This window comes from Eupeodes corollae, chromosome 1, assembly GCF_945859685.1.
Source record: "Eupeodes corollae chromosome 1, idEupCoro1.1, whole genome shotgun sequence".
NCBI lineage: Eukaryota > Metazoa > Arthropoda > Insecta > Diptera > Syrphidae > Eupeodes > Eupeodes corollae.
The window spans coordinates 112,468,909-112,490,128 of NC_079147.1; the positions used below are offsets into that span (position 1 = coordinate 112,468,909).

Genomic DNA, 21,220 nt, shown 5'->3' on the forward strand with positions numbered 1-21,220 from the left:
CATTATATAACGGCGATGACGAACCGAATTCCGCTGTAAGGGAGATAAAACCACACAGCCTAGGCGACGCAGACCAACAACCCCGCCTACCCGATCTCGACGAAGTGAGGATAGCTATATCTAAAACAAAGTCAAACAAAGGATAACTTCACAGTTGCATGCAGCAACTCATCTGCAAAATATGGTCGGAAGAAAGCATGCCCGATGAGTTGAATCTCAGCATAATTTGCCAAATACACAAGAAAGTAGGCCCTCTAAATAGCGTTAACTGCAGATGCATCAGTCTCCTGAACATTGCATATAAGATCCTTACTGCCGTATTACGTGAACGCCTAAAGCCGCTAGTCAACAACCTGATAGACCCATATCAGTGTGGCTACAGACCAAGAAAGTCCATCATTGATCAAATAGTCACACTATGGCAGATCTTGAAAAAAACCCATGAGCTTTAAATCGATACCCACCATCTCCATCCCTTACAACAGCATCTTCCATCTATTACAACAGTACTCGCACACAGGAATGGTTGAGAGTTGTCAGTCACTAGGCCCTAGTTCTCAAACGGACTGTTGCGCCACCCAATTTATTTATTTATTTATGACAACATCTATGGGGAAGAGCTTCACAGAGCAATGTCTAGTTTTGGCATCCCTGTCAAACTTATCCGTTTGTGTATTGTGACGATGCAGAATGCACGCTGCTCTGTACTTTTCTGGAATAATGGGCAGCGGTTTTTTCTTACGTTCCTAAAAAAAACTTTATTTAAAAATTCAAATATAAACCTATTTGGTACAAAAAAAATATATCAAGACTGAAAAATGTCATGAATAAATATAATAAAATTAAAAAATCTTCAATTCATTTAAATGAACTGTTCAAACAAATTAGAAGGGATTATTAGTTTTTGAAACAAAATTTTACAAGTAATAAATCCGTCTCTTGAATCGAATATTAAGAATAACCATAATAGTTTTTGGTGATTTATTAACACGAAAAGAAACTCAACTGGGATTCCATCTAGAATGACTTTTAATAATGTGTTGTCGGATGATATTAATATAACTTGCAATAACTTCTCGTCGTTTCTTCAACCTGATTTTATTAATCTCAAATTAGACTTTGCTAACACAATTTATTCAGATCCTGTTGTTGATCTTGGTAATTTGCAGTTATCTGTAGACAATGTCTTACAAGTACTGTTATCTCTTGAAGAAAGTTTTTCTATTTCACCAGACATTATTATACCAAATGTTTTAAATCAAATCAAATCAAATGGGGTGGCGCAACAGTCCGTTGTGAACCAGGGCCTAGTGACTTACAACTGTCAACCATTCCTGTGTGCGAGTACTGTTGTCAGAAATGGAAGGGACCTACAATTTAAGGCCGAATCCGAACGGCTAGTTTGAGAAAGCACTTTTTCATTACAGGAATTACTCTTGAAGGAGTTGTCAATTCCTCGCAAGAGGCAGTACCCGCGAAAATTATTTTTTTTTAAATTAAGGTGGCACAGGCAGGGATTGAACCCAAGACCTCTTGCATGACAGTCCAACGCACTTTTTTTTTTTTTTTTTTTTTTAATAAATAAATAAATAATAAAACGAACAATGGAAAGGACAATTCCAAAGTACAAAGAACGGGACCAAATGGACGCATACAGAAACGCGACTATTGAAGCACTACGTAGGCACAAGAGTGGCTTACTGACAAGACTCAAAAACTTGTACAGACGACTTACAGACCCACACGACTTGGAGGTTAGGAGACTGAAGTCGTCAATAAAAAATATCAATCTGTTGATTAAGGAGAACTACAGGTTATCAATTAACAAGTACTGGGACCGCAAGATCCGGTCAGTTAATTCGAGTGAACCTGGTATGTTCCCCAAAATCAATAAGATATTCAGGAAAAAAAACGACAATGACCTTCCGTGTCTTAAACTCCAAAGAACCGAAGAGAACAGAGACGTACTCAGGACAGCTCAAAGAAGAAGCCATCTTTGACGATGACTTTTATATAATTGAAGATCCGAAGGAAAAAGTGGAGGCGGTGGGAGCTGCTTTCCAGCAAGTGTACAAGGTGAATGTTAGCATTCGCCCCAAACCACGACCTGGAAAACAGAGCCCTACTTAATCACTTTTACCTTCGAAATGATATGACACAATGGCGATCTGAGAACCGCGGTTTCATGCGGTTCAATGACGATTCCTTGGCAAATGCCATAATCGCCGAGCAAACGGGACCAAGTCCCTTGTTAGTGACGAAGGTTGAGCTTCAGCTCATCTTTAATTCAATAAAAAACAAAAAGTCAGCAGGTGTCGATGGTATATCCAACGTTGTACTAAGACATTTACCGATGGAAGCAATTGACATATACACCACGCTCTTCAATAATGCACTGAATAATGCATATTATCCAGTGCATTGGAAGACCGCTGTGGTTCATCCTCTACCGAAAAAGGGAAAGGACAACTCCAACCCGTCAAATCTTCGGTCGATAAGTCTTCTTTCGAGCATCAGCAAAGTTTTCGAAAAAATCATTAATAGGGCTCTGACTAAGTGGGCTGCGGACAACGAAATAATTCCGGATAATCAGTTCGGGTTCAAGGCGGGTCATGACACAATTCATGCTGCGTCTAAACTCGTTTCTGATATCCAATGGAATAAATCAAAACAACAATGCACAGGTGCTGTTCTGGTTGATTTGGAAAAGGCCTTTGACACCGTATGGTTAGAGGGTCTTTACCTAAAACTAAGCAGGCTTGGCATACGCAAGCCATTGTTGTATATACTTTATGATATGCTTAACGGTAGAAAGTTTGTTGTCAAAAGTGGCAATGTAACTTCTACCACAACATTCTCAATTAAAAATGGTCTTCAACAGGGAGCGGTGAATTCGCCGATTCTCTTCAGCATTTACACCAGCGATCTGATAGGTAGTCTTACAAAGGCAATTGCGTACGCCGACGATCTAATTGCGTACAGAACGGCCCGAAAGGTTGAGGTTATTAGAATTCTCTTGCAGCGTGATTTCGACAAGATTCAGCGATATTGCGACGACTGGAAACTGAAAATAAATGTCCAGAAGTCAGAGACAATTTTGTTCCGGACTCCGTTGGCTAGGGCCACGAGGGATACGTGTAAAAATTGGCGCAAGATGGTCATCGTTGATCTTCACGGGCAGCCATTAGCGAGCAAAAGTGTAGTGAAGTACCTCGGTATCTGGTTAGATCAGTATTTATATTTCGACAGACATATAAATGCTGCTCTGACCAGGGCCAGAGGAGCCTTCGCTCTGACGAAACGGCTGCTTTTTAGCAGTCGGCTTGACCCCAGAGTGAAGGTAATTTGCTACATGGCCCTCATACGGCCAATGATCGTTTATGGTTGTCCGGTGTGGTTCAACGTTGCCCCTTCCCAGATGGAGAAGTTTCGGGTGTTCGAGCGGCAGTGTTTACGACGCTGTACCGGCTTATATCGAACAGCCGAATCTTCTTATGTGCATTACTATTCAAACGAGGTCCTATACAACGGGGCTCGAATCAACAGAATTGACAATTTCGTGATAAAACTCGTTCGAGGTCACATTGCAAGAGCTATGTCTTCGACCAACAATTTAATTTTCGGGGCGTTCTATCCGAACGACGAGTATTTTGAAAGTGCACGCTTGAGCGGCTTTATTCCACCAGAGGCATTCCTCTTCTTAGATAGATGTGGTCTGATACAGGATAGATTGGCAGTTCCGTTAATCTACCACGTCAGACGAAGAACCGTGGATAGGCGACTCCTGTACAATCGGGACGTCATGGCACAAGGCGGAGCAGAGCTCCTTCGGTTCAGTAGGGCTGTGTCCGAACGGGACCGAACTGATAGGGTGAAGCAGGAGAACCAGTTTTGGTGGCTTCAATCGGCACTTGATAATGGGTAGTCGGGATGGGGTTTAAGCCTTGGCCGGCTTACATACTTGTTTTATAGTTTTAGGGTTTAGTTTTAAGTAGAATAGGAATGGTGGCACAAAAAGAAATAGAAAAAAAAAATACAAAAAATACAAAAAAAAAAAATTTAAAAAAAAAGAACATTAAAATAAAAAAAAAAAACATGGAATACAAAAAAAAAATTAAAAAAAATTGACAACAAAATATGAAAAACAAAAATGTTAGATAGTTAGATTTGCTGCTGTGGTTGTTCTAGTTTTAAGTAGTTTATAGGTAGAATAGGTAGTTTAAGTTAGTTTTAAGTTTTATTTAAGGACCTTATTTTAAGTAGTTTGTAAGTAAAAATAAAAAAGGTTATTGATATTAGTTTTTTTTCAAAATTTTCTAATAAAAACAAAACAAATTAAATTTAGATTGAAGTAAAATAGATCTTAAGGCCGAAAGGCATTAGTAATTAGTGTTATAGTTTAGCTTAGAGTGTCCGTATGGGACCATTAAGTTAGTTGTAAGTTATGGATAATTAGGCTAGTTTTATGAATTTTTGTCTAGCTTTAAGATAGGTTTAAGATTGAATAAATAAAAATGAATTATAAAAAAAAAAAAAAAGTCCAACGCACTAACCATCATGCCACGGGTACTACTAATTGTTTTAAATACTTGTGCTAATATACTTGCTACACCACTTTGTATAATATTTAACCTTTATTTAAGTAATGGTGAGTAGATGAATCGAAATACTCTATAATAACTCCCTTTCATAAATCATGTACAAAAAGTTCGATTGAAAATTGCAGACCAATTGCCAAACTGCAGTTAATTCCTAAAAAATATGTTGTATAATCTTATTCACAATAACATTTCAGTTTACCAACATGGTTTCTTAAAGGGTAGATCCACTACTACAAATTTATAAAAATTCTAAGTTTTCGTCTATCATAGATGGAAATGCGTTGTCAATTCGACACTATTCAGGTACACTGATTTTTCAAAGGTTTTCGACCGCGTTTAACATAGAGTTCTTTAAAAAAAACTAGAGATGTACAGATTTCACTCTCAGCTCCTAATGTGGATAAAAAGCTATTTAGTAGGCAGAAAACAAGTGGTAAAAATTGATTATGCCTTGTCTAAGGAAATTATACATTTTTCGGGTGTTCCTCATGGTAGTCACCTTGGACCACCTTTTTTGTATTATTTTTATAAACGACTTACCATTACATATTACTTTTTCTAAACGTCTTCTATTTGCTGACGGTTCCATAAATTTACTTAACGATGCAAAAAAAGTTCAAATTGATTTAAATAATTTAATTAAATGGTGTAATACCAATGGGCTATATTTTAACAATAAGAAATTTAGCGTTGTGACATTTTCTAGAAATCACAGTCAAAGACACTTATGCATTAAAAGCTCTTCAATCTAGTCTCGTCCATTTTTGTTATATATGTTTTTTATTTATGCGCCTTGTTTCTTACCACAGTACTATCTATGCCAAGTATAATCATATCACAAGAACTTTTATGGATTTTAATGAATATAAAAGCTTCCCGAACCTACACACTCTCTCTAAAAAAATCATTTACAGAGAACGACCTTGAAACGTCTCGAAATATCGACATTTTCAATTTGACAAATCAAACCGATTACAATATCTTCCTATGGGAAGTTAAAATTATAGGAGCAACATTTTAAGCAATTTAGTAAATTGTTAAATCAATGTTTAGCAATTTACTAAGCTTCACCAAATGACTACTATAATTTTCAGCAATTTGCTAAATCCATATGACATATGTACAATTTACAATTATTCTTATAAGAGCAGTGATTGGAATGGTCCAGTCATAAGTTGGGAATTCCAATGGGAATTCCAATAAAAAGATCCGTTAAAGCGTATTGGCTTCGTTTATTTTCACGAACTGTCACTTTTAGACATGTTTGGATGCTCGTTTTTAATTTAAAAGATAAGTTAAAATAGAAAGTTAGTTAGTTAGAAAAACGAAAGGAAGGGTTTACAATTTTGGACTCCCTTAGTCAATTTAAGTTGTTTAAGATTTTGCGTCATACTCTTTCCACATTAATATTTACTACTTCTTGATGTACTGAACAATACAATAGTCCAATAAATAACGCTGGATATTAAATTCAAAACATCCTGTAACCTATGATAATGCAAACAAATGTTTTTGCTGCATAAATGTTGATATTTCTATGTACACAAAAAAAAAAATAAACACACTATTTTATTTTGTTTTCATTTATTTTTTTTTTTATTTTTTTTATTACTCATTTTGTAACTTAATTAAACATTGTATATCTATATAATAGTTAGAGTTATATCTATATATTTTTTATTTTTATTTCTGTTTTTATTTTTCAGTTTCACGATCAATACACAAAGGAATTATTGTGTACAATATGTTATAATTTTTAATGTATATTATGTATATATTTTTGTTTTATATTTTAATTCTTTTTTTCAAATTTTACATTAAAATAAATTATTATAAATAACAGGAAGAGATGCTTATTGGCTTGTTTTTATGTTTTGTGTTTTTATATTTTTTATAGTTTTTGTTTTCTTTTTTGAAAAATAAAAATTTAAAAATATTTTCTTTGTCTTATTCACTTAAAATTTTAACACAGAAATATTTATTTTTTCTTTTTTAATGTTGTTTTAATACATAAATAATTTAGAAAGTTTTCTTTTTTGGTGTTTTTCTTGTTGTTTTTAAGTTGGTTTTGTTTTTTGTTTTTTTAGGCTTACATTTATTTACTATTATAGATGATTTTTTGTTCTATAAGATTGTTTTGTTACAATTTCTGTTTTGTCATTTGTTTAAATTTCTTAGTTTCAGTGTGTGGTGGTTATTTCGATTGTAGTATACATTTCAAAAGAAAGTCTTATTTATTTTTTTAAATTACATGTTTTTGTTTTTTAATAATAATACAATAAGATTGTGAACGAATAGACGTATAGATTTATGTTCTTTATTTATGTTAAGATAATCGACAAAAACAGTTCAAATTGGTTTCAAGTAGTAGAAGTAAAAGCTCCTTGAAGCTTGAAAATTGTCCTAAAATCTTACCCATAAGATATAATAAATTTAACTAATTAAAAAGAGTTAATTTTGTACATGTTTTGAATATCAAATATCTATGCATGTATTGACGACGTCAAATAAAATTATCATCAGTTCTTAAATGTTTTGATTAAAGGTCTGAATGTTGCAAATGGTTAAAACTTGATTGAACTTGGGGTACATTTTTGTAACCAAATAAAATCTTTCATTTTCAAAACGAAAACGAGTACATTTGTGGACTTATAAAAGCAAAACTTGAATATTTTTGAACGTTTTATTTGACGTTTTCCATTGATTGGAATGTTAAAACAAAATAATCCGACATAACATTTATATGAATCCTTTTTGAGAGTTCAGTTGGCACTCAAAATTTTAATTTGAGTTAAGGTCACACACATGTGTCTCTCTAGTATTCCAGAAATAATATTTAAAAAAAAGAAAGCTCTTATGGGAAATAAAATGGTATCATAAAGTTAAATTGGTAAAGTTATAAGGCTGACTCTTTCAGTTGCACGTGGGAATTGTTTCCCATTTCCTTTTTTGTTCCCTCTGGAATTGGCTTTTCATAGGAGAGGAGCATATAAATATTTCTTTTTGTATATTCAATGGGATATTTCTTTCAACATTAGGTTTTCGAATTAAATCAAAATTGACGGATTTAAAAAAATTACACTTGACATTGACATTGCATAAGGATAATGTCAATAAGATGGGATGTGGCTTTTATAGTGCCTCATTTCCCCTTGAACAGTTTCATTTTATAATTTGATGAAAATCACACAAAAACAACCCCAAGAAGGACAGAGACTAAAACCTTAGTAAAAAGGCAACACGAAATAAAATTTTATTTTATTTTCTGAAATGAATATAAAGACATCTAAGAGATTTTTCTTACATCAAATATATTTCTACTTGGGATAGGGAACTAAGTTGAATCTTGGTATAAAATGGCAATTAAATTAAGCCCATATCAACCGGACCACTAAGCTACAATTGAGTTTATTACTCGCAGCAATCTTCAGAAATAACATCAGGAAGATTCTATATTCAACTAAACCTTTCATGTATTCCCGCACTGTTTTCCTATGACATTGTGACGCATATGTTAACAATACATATCCGTTGAAAAGAAATAATTTTGTCCTTTTTAAGTTTGAAATTATTGCACTGTTTAGCAACCTGGTTTTAAGTTGATCAACTAAGAAAAAGAAAGCTTAAACTGACCTAAAATCTATATTCGACTTCCTAGCTAAACCTTTCATGTTTTCTTGCATATTTTTCAAGGAGTGAGGGAACCTAGAGTTTATGGGGCGAAACTCAAAGTTGAATTTGGGGATTTACTTTTGGATGATTTGTCAATTCCAAGACCTCAGGCGTGACAGTCTTACGCCTATACCTAGTTCAAAAAACAGCTGAACTTATTTATTGATTAATGATTTCAATTCTTTGTCGTTGCTAAATGCTCTAAAAAGTGATGAACAAGGTTAAAATCACTCAAGGTTTTTGGAGAAGTCAGTTGTGTATCAAAAGGTTTGAGAAACTTCAAGTTTTGACCTGGGCTGGAATAAATCCGTAAACATTTTGTTATGTTTTATGATTAAAAAGAATTCAGATGTTTCCCATTACAATAATTTCTAACCATAAAACTAATGTGATAAGATATATATGACTTTCTTAAAATTACAAGGTTTGAAAAAAATTAATCCAGATATACATTTCCCATACCTTCTTCTGTGAGGAAATTATTTATACCAATGTCTGACTTTGAATGATAGCTAGTAATTAATTTGCTGTTGTTTATATAGGAAGGTGTATACCACAAACACTCCATTCCAATATTATAATTCCTTTTGAGTTAGTATCTCCGATTTATCTTTGAATTAAATTTATCAAGGAAAGCAACTTTGTTAAACAAAAAAAAAAAGATTATTTAGCCTTTTTCTTGTAATAAAAAAGAACGATCCATTAGTCCACCTCTAACAGAATTTTAACAGATAACTGCTGTTATGTTTTTTGTTGGTGTTTCATGGCTTAACCCTTTTTGGCCTTCAGAACTTATATAAATATATTTATATTGTGTTTATTATTTAACAGCGAGCATTCATATCTATTATTTAAATTATATCTCTAAGCTTCGTATCTTCGACTAAGCAAACTCTGCAGTAAGTAAAGTTTATATTCAATTTATTTTTTATTTATTTTGGGTTTGTAGTTTATAAGTTTGCTTGAACTTCAAGTTTTTCTTTTTATTTCAAGTCTAAAATTACAATGAATTACATTTAGTAAAACAAAGGGCATAGCTTAAGGGTATACAGCAAAAGTTTAAAAATACAAAACTACAAAAGGAGTGTTTTTTTGGGAAAACCATCCGTAGTACAGTAGAAATTTATATGAATAGCAAATTCAACACTCGGAGCAAAATGAAGGAGGATACAAATGTGAATTTTATCGGAGTATCGTAATCAATTTTCGTGTTTTTCACTTTGAGACGTTGGAACAGTAGTGTCCAAACGTACAAACTCAAGAAGGACTCTGATATTTTGACAGAATTTGTTTTCAATTTATTCAAAACTATTTCTAATTTAATAATTCTTGTGTGTTTTTCATTGAGTTTAAGACACTCAACTTTTGTTATAAATTGGTGTTTCAATTTTTTTTAAGTAAGTGTCAACAAATACATATAACGCCATTTGTTGCACGCGAAGTCTACACAAAATTAGACCATAATCTACGAACGAAATTCTTTCCTTTATTTTTTATTTCATTTTGCTTCAATTTAGTGCCCGTGGCGTGATGTTTAGTGCGTAGCACTGTCATGCCAGATGTCTTAGGTTGAATCCTTGAATGTGCCATATAAAGTTTTTTTTCGGTACTACCTCTTGCGAGGAATTTACAAATCCTCCAAGAGTAGTTCTTGTCATGAAGAGTGCTTTCTGTTTAGCAATTCGGATGCGACTAGGATCTAGTTTCCAACTACTGTGCTACCTAATTTTGTATTTAACATGAAAACAACTTAGATATAACTTCTTCCTGATATTTTCATAACATAAACTCTGTACAATTGTTCATTTTCTTAAGTTAAAATTAGTTCTGGTCTGAAATTTACTCAATTTCTTACAATTTTATTTTAAGATTTTCTGATTAATCTTAAACTTTCAAATCTAAAAACCAGACTGCTGCGGATCGTTTTTTGGCAATTTATCATCAAAAAACCCAGCTGTAGGTGAAAGTATAAAGATAAGTGAGATTTAGTACAAATTGAACAAATTTCAAATTTAACTTCTTTATTTTATCTAAGCTGTTCCAGTACACCGCAAACATTCTATTGTATTCAGTCTATTTGTTGGTTTGAACATTATTCCATATCAAGCTTTATATAGGGGTTGGAAACATCGATATACCCAGAAAAATCATGTTAGGGTTTGCCCAAAAAATCATTTTAGCTCCGTTAAGGACACCATAAAACCCCTAATAAAATTATGCACAGACAAAAGTTTAAGCCTTAAGGTACTTAGGAACAATCAGAAATAATTTCAATATGAAAACCAAAATCCATTTGGTCTTCTTCTGTGTGTTGTATGTTGTGTAAAGTAAAGTAATAAAACGATATTCAATGTTAATGTCGTGCAAACATTTTCCAAAACGACAACAACAACGCAAAAATGTTCATCTCTATGATGGCTTGAGTGTTTAAAAGCATATTATGTTCGGACCTATGTCCTATATATGTTTTTATGAAAATCAATGGTAAATCAAAATCGTTTGTACATTTAATCAAGCCTCATTTAACCCAATTTAATACAATAAGCTGAAAATTGGGGTAACGCAATTTGTAGAATAGCCATCATTATGATCATTATCAGAATTAGTACACTTCTTTAAATAATCTCTTAGATAAATTTGGCCAAGATTTAAAGGGAAATTACCTATCTTTGGCTTATGCCACTATCGATTAACTACATGCCTTGGTAGGGCCACGAAGATGAATTTACATTTTTTGCAAAAGTTCGTGAAAACTGTGGGTATTGGCTTAAATAATAGAATTAAACTTACTATCTTATGCCATTTGTTCCATTAAATACTTTAATAATTGGGCTGAATTTTTGTTCTTCATTTAACCAATTGGGGCATATTCATAGTCATATTTTAAACCCGAGTCTATTTGAACTGAAGTCTATATTTAACACATAGGTTAGAAACAGCTGTTATTCATAAAGAAGTTGTCACCTTTGTGAGGTAAAAAAAGATTTCTGGTATGTTACAAAAATTCTATTACAATTTCACTTAAACCTATTAATAACCCGAATTAAAGAGAAATAAAATGCGTTAGCTGGAGAGCTAAGGTCTATGCAATCCTTGAAATTATTCTGCATACTGTAAGTTGAGGTTCATGTTGTAGTAAATGCAAACATCACAATATTCCGAGCAAAAATTCTTACCGCTGGCGCTGTTAAGACTTGAAAACTCGAAGTATTTGCAAATGGCTCATTGAAGTTCAGTCTTCAATATTTTCCTCCAGTTTTTCTTATATCAAATCGTCATTTATTTCATAGGGGTCGAGGTTCAGATTGAGTATAGCGGCTTGGTTTGACATTTCAATTTTTGTTTTTATTTCTTTTTAAATACAATGTCTCGCTTTTTAATTATCTCAATAAGTTTGTTTGTTTTAAACATTTTAAAGATGTAAAAACAGCTTAAATAAAGGTTCTGCCAAGTTTATTTTAACCTCCAAACTATCGTTTTAAAATGGGTTTAAATTGTCTTTGACACAATCAGGACTTATCATAACTATGAATATGGCGCATGATGTTTATAAAAGCACAAAATGTTGTAAAAATAGCTCAATAAAGTTGCAAAACTATAAATTAAATGACGCAACAGTCCGTTGAGAACTAGGACCTAGTGACTTACAACTGTAAACCATTCCTGTGTGCGAGTAATTTAGGCAGGAATGGAGGGGGCATACAGTTTTATGCAGAATCTGAAAGAACTTTCCATGACAAGAATTACTCTTGGAGAATTTCTCAATTCCTCGCAATAGGCAGTACCCGTGAAAAAGCTTTTAGATGGCACAGACAGGGATTAAACCCAAGACCTCTGGCATGACAGTTCAACGCACTAAAGGCTGAAACAAAAACATGCTTCAGATTCGGCTTCGCCTGACGTTTATAAGTTCAGCCATAGGAATTCAATGCATGCTACCACAATGAAGCTTCGACCTCACGTTTCATTTGAAAATCGTAGTAAAATAACATATTGTGGCTCCAAGCGGAAGCGCTAGTTCAAAATTGTTGAACATTTGCTTTGTCTAACAGCTCAACTGCTGTAAAAAAGTCAACAAACAAAATATATAGTTGCTTTTAGAGGGATAACCATTGTTTATTCGAAGAAGTTAAAATGTAAGGTATTGAAATATAGTCTGCGCTTCTTCTTGCTCCATGAGCTGAATATACCGACAAAAGGCTGTGTAAGCTACTTCCGCGATAAATTTATTTTTTTAGATTTTCAAATACATTTTTTTTACTGCACGAAAAATCAAAACAAACTTTTGAGAAAAAATAACAGCTGCTAATGACAGAAGTGTCCTTTTAGAAATGTCATTCAAAGCAACCTCGAAGCAGACCCATTGCAACGCAGAGAAAGCTGAAGCCGTGTTTTGACTTTTGAAATTGAACAAAATAAATTTATGGCGGAAATAGCTTACACAGCCTATAATAGCCAATGGGAATCCCTCGAAGTGCAAATGTATTTTGTTTGTTGACTTTTTACATCTGTTGAGCTGTCAGACGAAGCAAATGTTCATCAATTTTGAACTAGAGATCCCCTTTGGAGTCACATTACGTAACATAACGTTATTTTCTTACGATTGTCAAATGAAACGTGAGGTCAAAGCTTCATTGTGATAGTGATAGCATGCATTGAATTCCTATGGCTGAACTTGTAAACGTCAGGCGAAGCCGAAGCTGAAGCGTGTTTGTGTTTCAGCCATAAAGTTATAAGTTTAACGACGCAACGCTGTTTAGTATATATTTGGCAGCCATCAAAAGTGAACCCTCTCAGAGAATTTATAAACATGGACAAATTTGGTCATCGATATGTGATACAATACTATTATTTGAAAGGCCTCAATCCAACCAATATGAAAGCGGAGCTAGATTATACTCTGGGGGGAATTTTTTTCCTACCTTTACAACAGTAAAATATTTGGTGACACAGTTTAAACGAGGTCGTACGACCTGCAAAGACGAACATCGCAGTGGGAGCAGAGGTCGTAAATTGAATGTCAATACAAATAAGCGTTCGTTTTGACTACACCATAGTCGAAATAATTCGAAATTTTGTATTAATATCCGTTTTGCAATTCGAAAATGAGCTTGAAGCTCCTATAATCGAGGAAGAATTATATTTCCGAAAAGTTTTTAAGGGATTATGAGATATAATCTTACGTTAATTCTTGTTGCAAAAGACCTAACTATGTCTATGGTATCTTTCTACTCGTAGATTATTAAAAGTCAGTTTTTTGTGCTCCAAAAGTTTGTTGAAGAAATGTTTGAAATCAATGCAAAGAGAGCTTGAAGCTTATATTTCTTTTTCTATGACATTAAATAACTCCTTTTTTGTAATTAAGCAAAGCCAACCTTAAACTTTTTAATAAATATTATTTAAGCTAGATACATATACTATAAATGATTTTTTCTCGGTGGGTAGGAATTGGTCTTTGAAAGTTAATAAAAAAAACTAAATACTATAGAACATATATCTTCATTACGTTTACACAAGCTTATTGTATTATTTTGCTGGCTGTCTTCGACACAAATACAAATTATTTTATCTATTTTATTAATACTGATATTTTGGAACTCTACTATTTCATACATACACATGCTCTGAGATTTTATTCTATTTTATCTTATCAGTTTAATTAATTCAGCTATTATAGGTTGATTTATATCATCGAGAATATTACTACCAGTTGATGCATTATTTATCTTTTTTCAAATTGTATATGCTTACCATAATCATAATACATAACTGCCCTCAATTGAAAGTGCAATACATAAAGGATTTTTCACTGAAAATAATCCTTGTTTTGATATTCATTTGATGACACAGGAAAAAAGTTATTCATTAAAATCCACATTTGGCAATGACACATTTAAAACAATGACAAATTAAAATATACATATGTATTATTTTTTCTTTTGCTAATATTTCTTCCACTGTAAATATATTTTTATATTTATTTTTTTTAACTGAAGGTACTCCAGCAGATATTTTTCTAACAGATATTTTAGTTTTTAATTTTGTTTTTGAAAATCTATTATTTATTCTGATGATGAAATGTGTTGTGCGCTTCCTTATCGAAAACAAAAATTAAAAAACACATCACTCACAAATTTTGGACTACTTGATAATTTTGAGAATTTTCAGACTCTCCACGGAGGTCAGACAATAAAACTTTCTGTGACTCCCAACGTATCCGTCCTTAATCACGAACAAAAACAAATTCATTATAATGATTCCATCGGTTCTCTTCGGCATCGACGCCAGGCTTGGGTTCCGCAATAGATCCAGCTGTTCCGGAACCACAGCTGCCAGCCAATCGGAAACCTTGCTCATGCAACATATCGAAGGCCTGTTCGATGAAGCAATGCTTCAGGAAGAATCGTGATGTGTAGCGGTCTGGTCCACCATGATCGGGATCTCGGGATTCGTTCAACGTGTCTCCAAATACATCACGGCATTGTGCTACTCTTCCGCACACTAAAATACGAGACAGCTTGCGGAATTTCACATCTGCCAGACCGTCCTTGCCAAATTGAAAGCTTCCACGGTAGCCAATTGTAATGCTTCCGCTTGGTTTTAAGTCCAATTCAGACTTCATGCATTCAAGCATGCCACTTAATTTATAGTATTCAGCTTCTTTGTGGAGACGAATTTTTTCCCGAAATCCTTCGGGCAAGTTGAGTTCCTTGTCCCGCAAGTAGTCTAGGATGTAGCGGAATAGGACTCCATCGCGGTCCAAAAACACACGACCTTTGCTATCCTTGGTTAAACTGTCGGGATTACTAAACATCTCACAGAGCAGGGAAGATTTTTCATTTGTGAGCGTTGCTAAGGTTGACGAGTAATGAACGCCGCCAACATTTAACTCAATTATTTCGGAAGAACTCATTTCGCGGAATATACGATTCAAAATTCCGTCGGATTTAGAAATTTCGATTCTGATTTTTATACACGATGAAAATGTATCTTTTTACTTTTCGGTACACAAATGCACTATAAACTTTACCACGTTCAGAATTTCGTGTATCTTCAAGCGACTCTTAACGTGAACTGTCCACCCCGAACTGTCTTTTCAATTGCTATGAGACTATAGTTGGTATCTGGAATTTTATTACTCCGAAAAATTCCCAATGTATCTATGTATCTATAAGAATCTCAGAAATTTCTCCATTGAGTTTTTTTTCAGTTGTGTTTGTTTTTGGGAGAATTTTGTACGCATGTCCTGAGATAGAAAATTTAATTTCATACTGAAATTTTGTTTATAAAGAGAAAAAGTGTACTTTTTCAGCGCGTAAATTTCTTCTTCCTGCATCATACATCATCATCATGCTCATCATCATCATCATTCATCTTGGGTATTGGACAAAAAAGAATAGAATAGATATGTGTGTATCTTTTGTAGTGAGCATGTTGCTCTTCCGAATCGTATGTCACTGTCAGTGGCAGTGATTATTACGATTACAGCTTTTAGGGAAGTGCCAGATTATTTTTTTACATTTTTTTTTCAATATTATTATTTTTGTTTTTGAGTTATTCCTGAAATCTGGTTTACCAACTAACTAGTTTGCAATTTGCTAATGAAGTCCAACATTTTACACCTTTTTTTCGTTTTTCTAACTAGTAAATTGCTAATTATTTGTTATTAAAAAACGAGCTTTCAAACATGTCTAAAAAGTGACAGTTCGTGAAAATAAGCACGGGAAATAAACTTAAACGGACCTATTGGCTTTAATTCAACACTGTTAACTGGAACATTCTAGATGTCATATGAATTTATTAAATTGTTATAAATAAAAGTAGCTATCTTGTGATATTAACTTTAGCAAATTAGAGATAGGAAGATATTTTAATCGTTTAAAATTATGTAAATCATTTTTTAAACTTAGTAAACTACTAAAAACGCTTTAATAAATTGTTTTAAATTTTGCACCAAACACTGTACGAGCTTCGAGCTTTAGGAAATTAGGGAAGGAGTGTTCGATCAAAGTAATTGTTTCGGTTATAGTTCTATCGCTTATCATTTTCAAAGCTCTTTTTGGAATGTGTCCAAAATACTTAAGGGGCACCTGCCCAAATATGCGAGTTATATTATTGTATTGAACTGTTAAAAAGGCAATTTCTAATTCTACGAAGAAGAGATTCATCATTACCAAAAGCACACATTGTCATGAGAGAGCTTGGTGCCAATAGAAAATGTCAAGAAAATGTTGCCGACGGTTAAAAAAAGTCTATTACTACTATTTTAAACAAAGAATAAAACATCAGGATAAAAGCTGGGTTTTATATTTCTTTTGCAATACTTGTGCGACAGGTTTGAAAAATTGGCTGAGTGGATAAAAACCATAATTTCTGCAGTACATATCAATACAATAGCGAAAACCAATTAGTAATGCAAAGTGTTTTTCTAAAAAAAATGTCTTTAATGTCAGAATACTAAGTACATAGCACATCATCACAGCCCCACAGGATAGCAGAAGCGGATCTTGTTAGTGACTTAGGACTTAGGTTGTAACAATGGGACCTTTTAGGAGGCGGTGTGGGTAACCATTTCCGTACTCGTCAAAAAGAGTTTCAGCGATATTTTGAAATGTATTAAAGTTTAAATTTTTTGTAATGATGTCGGTGGTATGCTGGTAGCCTTAACGTTACGTTTGTGCCGAATGATTATAGACTTTTCATAGATAGCTCTAAATTAAGCTTAAAAGCAGTGTTGTTGCATTACCGAAATATTCTACCTTTGATTACTATTGATTACTTCACAGTTCATATTAAGTAGTCTTATGAAAATATAAAAACTGTTCTGCTGCTTATTAAATATGGTGAAACCTAATGGAAAATCTGCGAGGATATGAAAGTCATCATCTTTAGCTTGGACTGCAATTGGGCTACACGTAATTTTGTTATATATAACAAAAAAGTTGTGACCTCATTGTCAATCACTTTAACCTGGACAAGAAAATGTCATGACACTCTAGTTGATCCTCAAAAAGTGTTACTTCCGTCCTTGAAAAATTATTAAGAGTAATGATCTGAGATAGAGCTGCTTTTCAATACCTTCACCGACAATTTACAAGACTAAGTGAGTCTAAAGCCAAAAAAGGGAAAATATTCGTCATTCCTCAGATAAGAGATTTATTTAAAGATGTAAAATTTGACTGGGTCCTAATGACACCACCAAAATCTAAAAGCGATATCCATTTTAATGCTTCAATGTAAGCGGAACTTTGCTGGACCGTAAAAACCAACTTCCGAGTTCTACTGGAGAATCCTCTTAATTTTTTCAAAAATTGTTTCTTCGTTTTTTTTTTAAGTGGAACTAATTTTAAATTGTGTTAAGTGCATGTAAATAAATGAAAATAATGCTACTTTATATTAGGAATACTTTTATAAAGTCAAAATTTGTAGAGCAGTGAGTTAATCAGCAGCGTTTTTATGACATTTATAAACCAAAACAAATGATTGTCACTTTAGATATTTTACCAATAAAAAAAGGATGAAAATAATTGTATGCAAAGAAGAATTGACAGTTTTCTTTTGCAAAAAATACGTTACTAAAAATTGGTAAAAATTTATATTCGACTAAATACCTTTCCAAAAATTAATAATATTGGTTTCAAACTAATTTAATTTTAAAGAAAATATTGTTTTTAACATTTACTACAATTTTTATAAAAATACATGACATTTTTTTTTAATTTTTATTTTATCAAAATCTTAAAACTGTCTTAAAGCTAGACAAAACTTCTTAAAAGAAAACTAACATACATTTCTAAAAAATTCAAAAATATCTTACTGGCCCTATGCGGGTGATCTTAGTTAATCCATTATAATGTTACTGTTGCCTTTGGGACTAAGAACAATTTTAATACTAAATAAAGAGAACTTAATCTAAAGCTAAAAAAAATTAAAACAAAAAAACTTGGTATCTTTATCATTATTTTTTATTTTATATAAAACTTAAAACTAGATAATAAAAACCGAACGCATTATAATACTTAATCTACTTAAAACTAACCAAAACCAATTATACTACTTAAAATTACTTAAAAACTAGAACAGCCACAGTAAGCTTTTATTGTGTGTTTTTTTATATATAATTTCCTTTGGTGTCACCCTGACTGTCCCTATCCTAATCCTTTAACCTATGTAAGCCGGCAAAGATCAAACGCCCTACACAACTTTAAATGACATTCTTAATTTGAAGCCAATAAAACTGGTTTTCATGCCTCACCCTATCTCTTCGGTCCTTGTTTGAAACAGTCCTACTGAACTGAAAGTGCTCGGCTACTTCCAGTGCGAGGACGTCTCGACTGTAAAGGAGTCGCCTATCTACAGTTTTACGGCTGACATGGTAGATTAACGGAACCACCCTATCCTACATACAGCGGATTCCTGAACAGAATAGTTTCGCATTTCTGAAAGTTGATTTCAACTTCCAGTCATCGCAATATTGCTGATTCTTGTCGAAGTCACCCTGCAAAAGTGTCTTGATAACCTCAATTTGTGGGGCCGTTCTGTACGCAATTAGGTCGTCGGCGTACGCTATTGCCTGAGTCAGACTTGCTATCAGATCACTAGTGTAAATGCTGAATAAGATCGGTGAGTTAAACGCTTCCTGTTGAAGATCATTTTTAATATAAAAGATTTTCGTAGATGTTACATTGCCAATTTTGACAATAAACCGTCTATCATTAAGCGTGTCATAAAGCATATACAACAGTTATTTATGCCAAGATACCGAACCTCTAACCATACGGTGTCTATCATTAAGCTTGTCATAAAGCATATACAACAGTTATTTATGCCAAGATACCGACCCTCTAACCATACGGTGTCGAATGCCTTCTTCAAGTCAACCAGACAAACACCCGTAAATTTTAGATTTGTTCCACTAGATATCAGAAACAAGCTTAGATGCAGCATGAATAGTGCCATGTCCCGCCTTTAATCCGAACTGATTATCCGGAATTATTTTGTTCTTCTCAGCTCACTTGGACAGAACCACAACTGTTTTCTAACAGACCAGATAATATGCATTATTCAGAACGTTGTTAAACATAGTGGTTTAAATGTCCACAGCTTCCTGAGGTAAATGTCGTAGTTCAATGTTGGATATACATACCATCGGCACCTGCTCATTTCTTTTTCTTTAATAAATTGAAGATGAGCTAATAGAGTATTAGTCCCGTTTTGATCGGCGATGACGGCATTTGCCAAGTTTTCGTCATTAAACCTGGTAGAAGTGGTGCTGCAGGGCTCTATTCTCCAGGTCGTGATTAGGGCGAATGAGGATTCACCTTAACACTTGCTTGAAAACTGCCCCCACGGCCTCTGCTTTCTCTTGCGGATCTTCCACAACAAAGAAGTCATCGTTCAAGAGGGCGGGCGTGGCGTCTCATGTATCTATTCCTGCTGTCAGAAGTGTGTCTCTGTTCTCTGTCGTCCTCTGAAGCTTAAGACAAGGAAGGTCGTTCTGATCATTTATCCTAAAGATCTTGTTAATGTGCGGAAACATACTCGGGTCACTAAAATTAACGGCCCGAATTTTCTTGTCCCAGTACAAATTAATGCTTAATCGATAGTTTTCTTTGCTCAATTTGTTTACATACAAGGCAGTTTTTCCATATAAACTAAAATCTGCAATATACATAAAACTTGATGTTTAATTCTAGATAATCTCGTGAAGGTATTGACTTCAAAACTATTTCATTCTGTGCTTAATTTTGTTGCTAACGAAAGATAATGGTCTTAGAAAAATACAATCCGTATTGTTTTTATTACAAATAAACATCTTTAAGAATTACTAATAAAATTGATTTTAAAACCAAAAAACTATTTCATCATATGCAAAGTTTTGTTCTTAAGTTTTAGTTATTTTTTTAGAAAAATTCAACAAACAACTTTTTTTAAAAGCACGAAAACCTATAAGAACAATAAAAAACTGATATGGTTTAAGACTAAGTATTAGAAGAACAAAAAAGCAAGACAAATGCACAGACGGGATGGGATATGGGAAGTTATTAGTGTGGGTCGCATCCCATCCTCTGTTTATATAGCTCATATTCAATAAATGTTCTTCCTATTTTGTTGGATTTTATGGACTTTTCTTAATGTTTTGAATCGCATTAACAGTTTTATAACAGTGCAGAACAATTTCAAAAGGGCTGTTTAGTGTTTTTAAAACTGTGTTCTGTTCTATATTTCCGAAATACAAGAATTGAAATTAATGAAAAACTTATACAGTTTAAATTTTATTTTTGAATATATTTCCAAACCTTAAAGTTTCCGTTTAAATTTTTCTAGTTTATTTCCTTAAAAACTCACGACGCCATTTAATGTATCTACTTATTTTTAACTTTGGCTTGAAAACCACCCATATTTACTCGTTATACACAGTAACTTGCTGTAATGTTTAGTAAATACGTTCTGGTAACACTCCTGGAAAAAAGAACAACTTAGTTACATATTTTATTTCCTAACTTTCAACGCAGAATCAAGCCCGTATCGTCCGTGAAGTTCTTGGTGAAGAAACAAGAACAGAAAGGGGCTCCTCAGTTTATAGGATAGGAACAAACCAGTTTGATGTGCGTTAAATGAAACCAAGAAACTACAGAAGAGCGAATACGTTCAAGGAATGCCGCCAACGTAATAAAGGATTCATTCGAGAGGAGAGTTGAATGCGCAGTAGAAGTTCCTACACAATATCAATAAAAATGAGGATTTACTATCTTCACCCGCACCTACATATATTCGTATTTCCTTTTTCTTCCGCTTTGTGTTTGATTACATTTTCTCCACGGTTAAAATAAAAATCAATATATTTTGATAAGGAAAAAGGGCCATTGAAAAAAGAAGAGAGCGAGAGAAAGTAACACACTTCCTTCATCCCAGATACATTTTTCCAGAAATATAAACTCCGAAAG

The 21,220-nt window shown here is 33.3% G+C and overlaps 1 protein-coding gene across 1 annotated transcript; it reads right to left on the reverse strand.

Annotated features, from left to right (window-relative positions):
- Window positions 1-12,538: 12,538 nt before the first annotated feature.
- LOC129940711 (BTB/POZ domain-containing protein KCTD12) lies at window positions 12,539-15,346 on the reverse strand. Its single transcript, XM_056049146.1, has one exon. It carries the CDS (start codon window positions 15,184-15,186, stop codon window positions 14,497-14,499), a length of 690 nt encoding a protein of 229 aa, XP_055905121.1. The 5' UTR covers window positions 15,187-15,346; the 3' UTR covers window positions 12,539-14,496.
- Window positions 15,347-21,220: the final 5,874 nt, after the last annotated feature.

Coding starts and splice junctions, on each gene's coding strand:
- LOC129940711 (XM_056049146.1), bottom strand. CDS start 15,186: ATGAGTTCTTCCGAAATAATTGAGTTAAATGTTGGCGGCGTTCATTAC.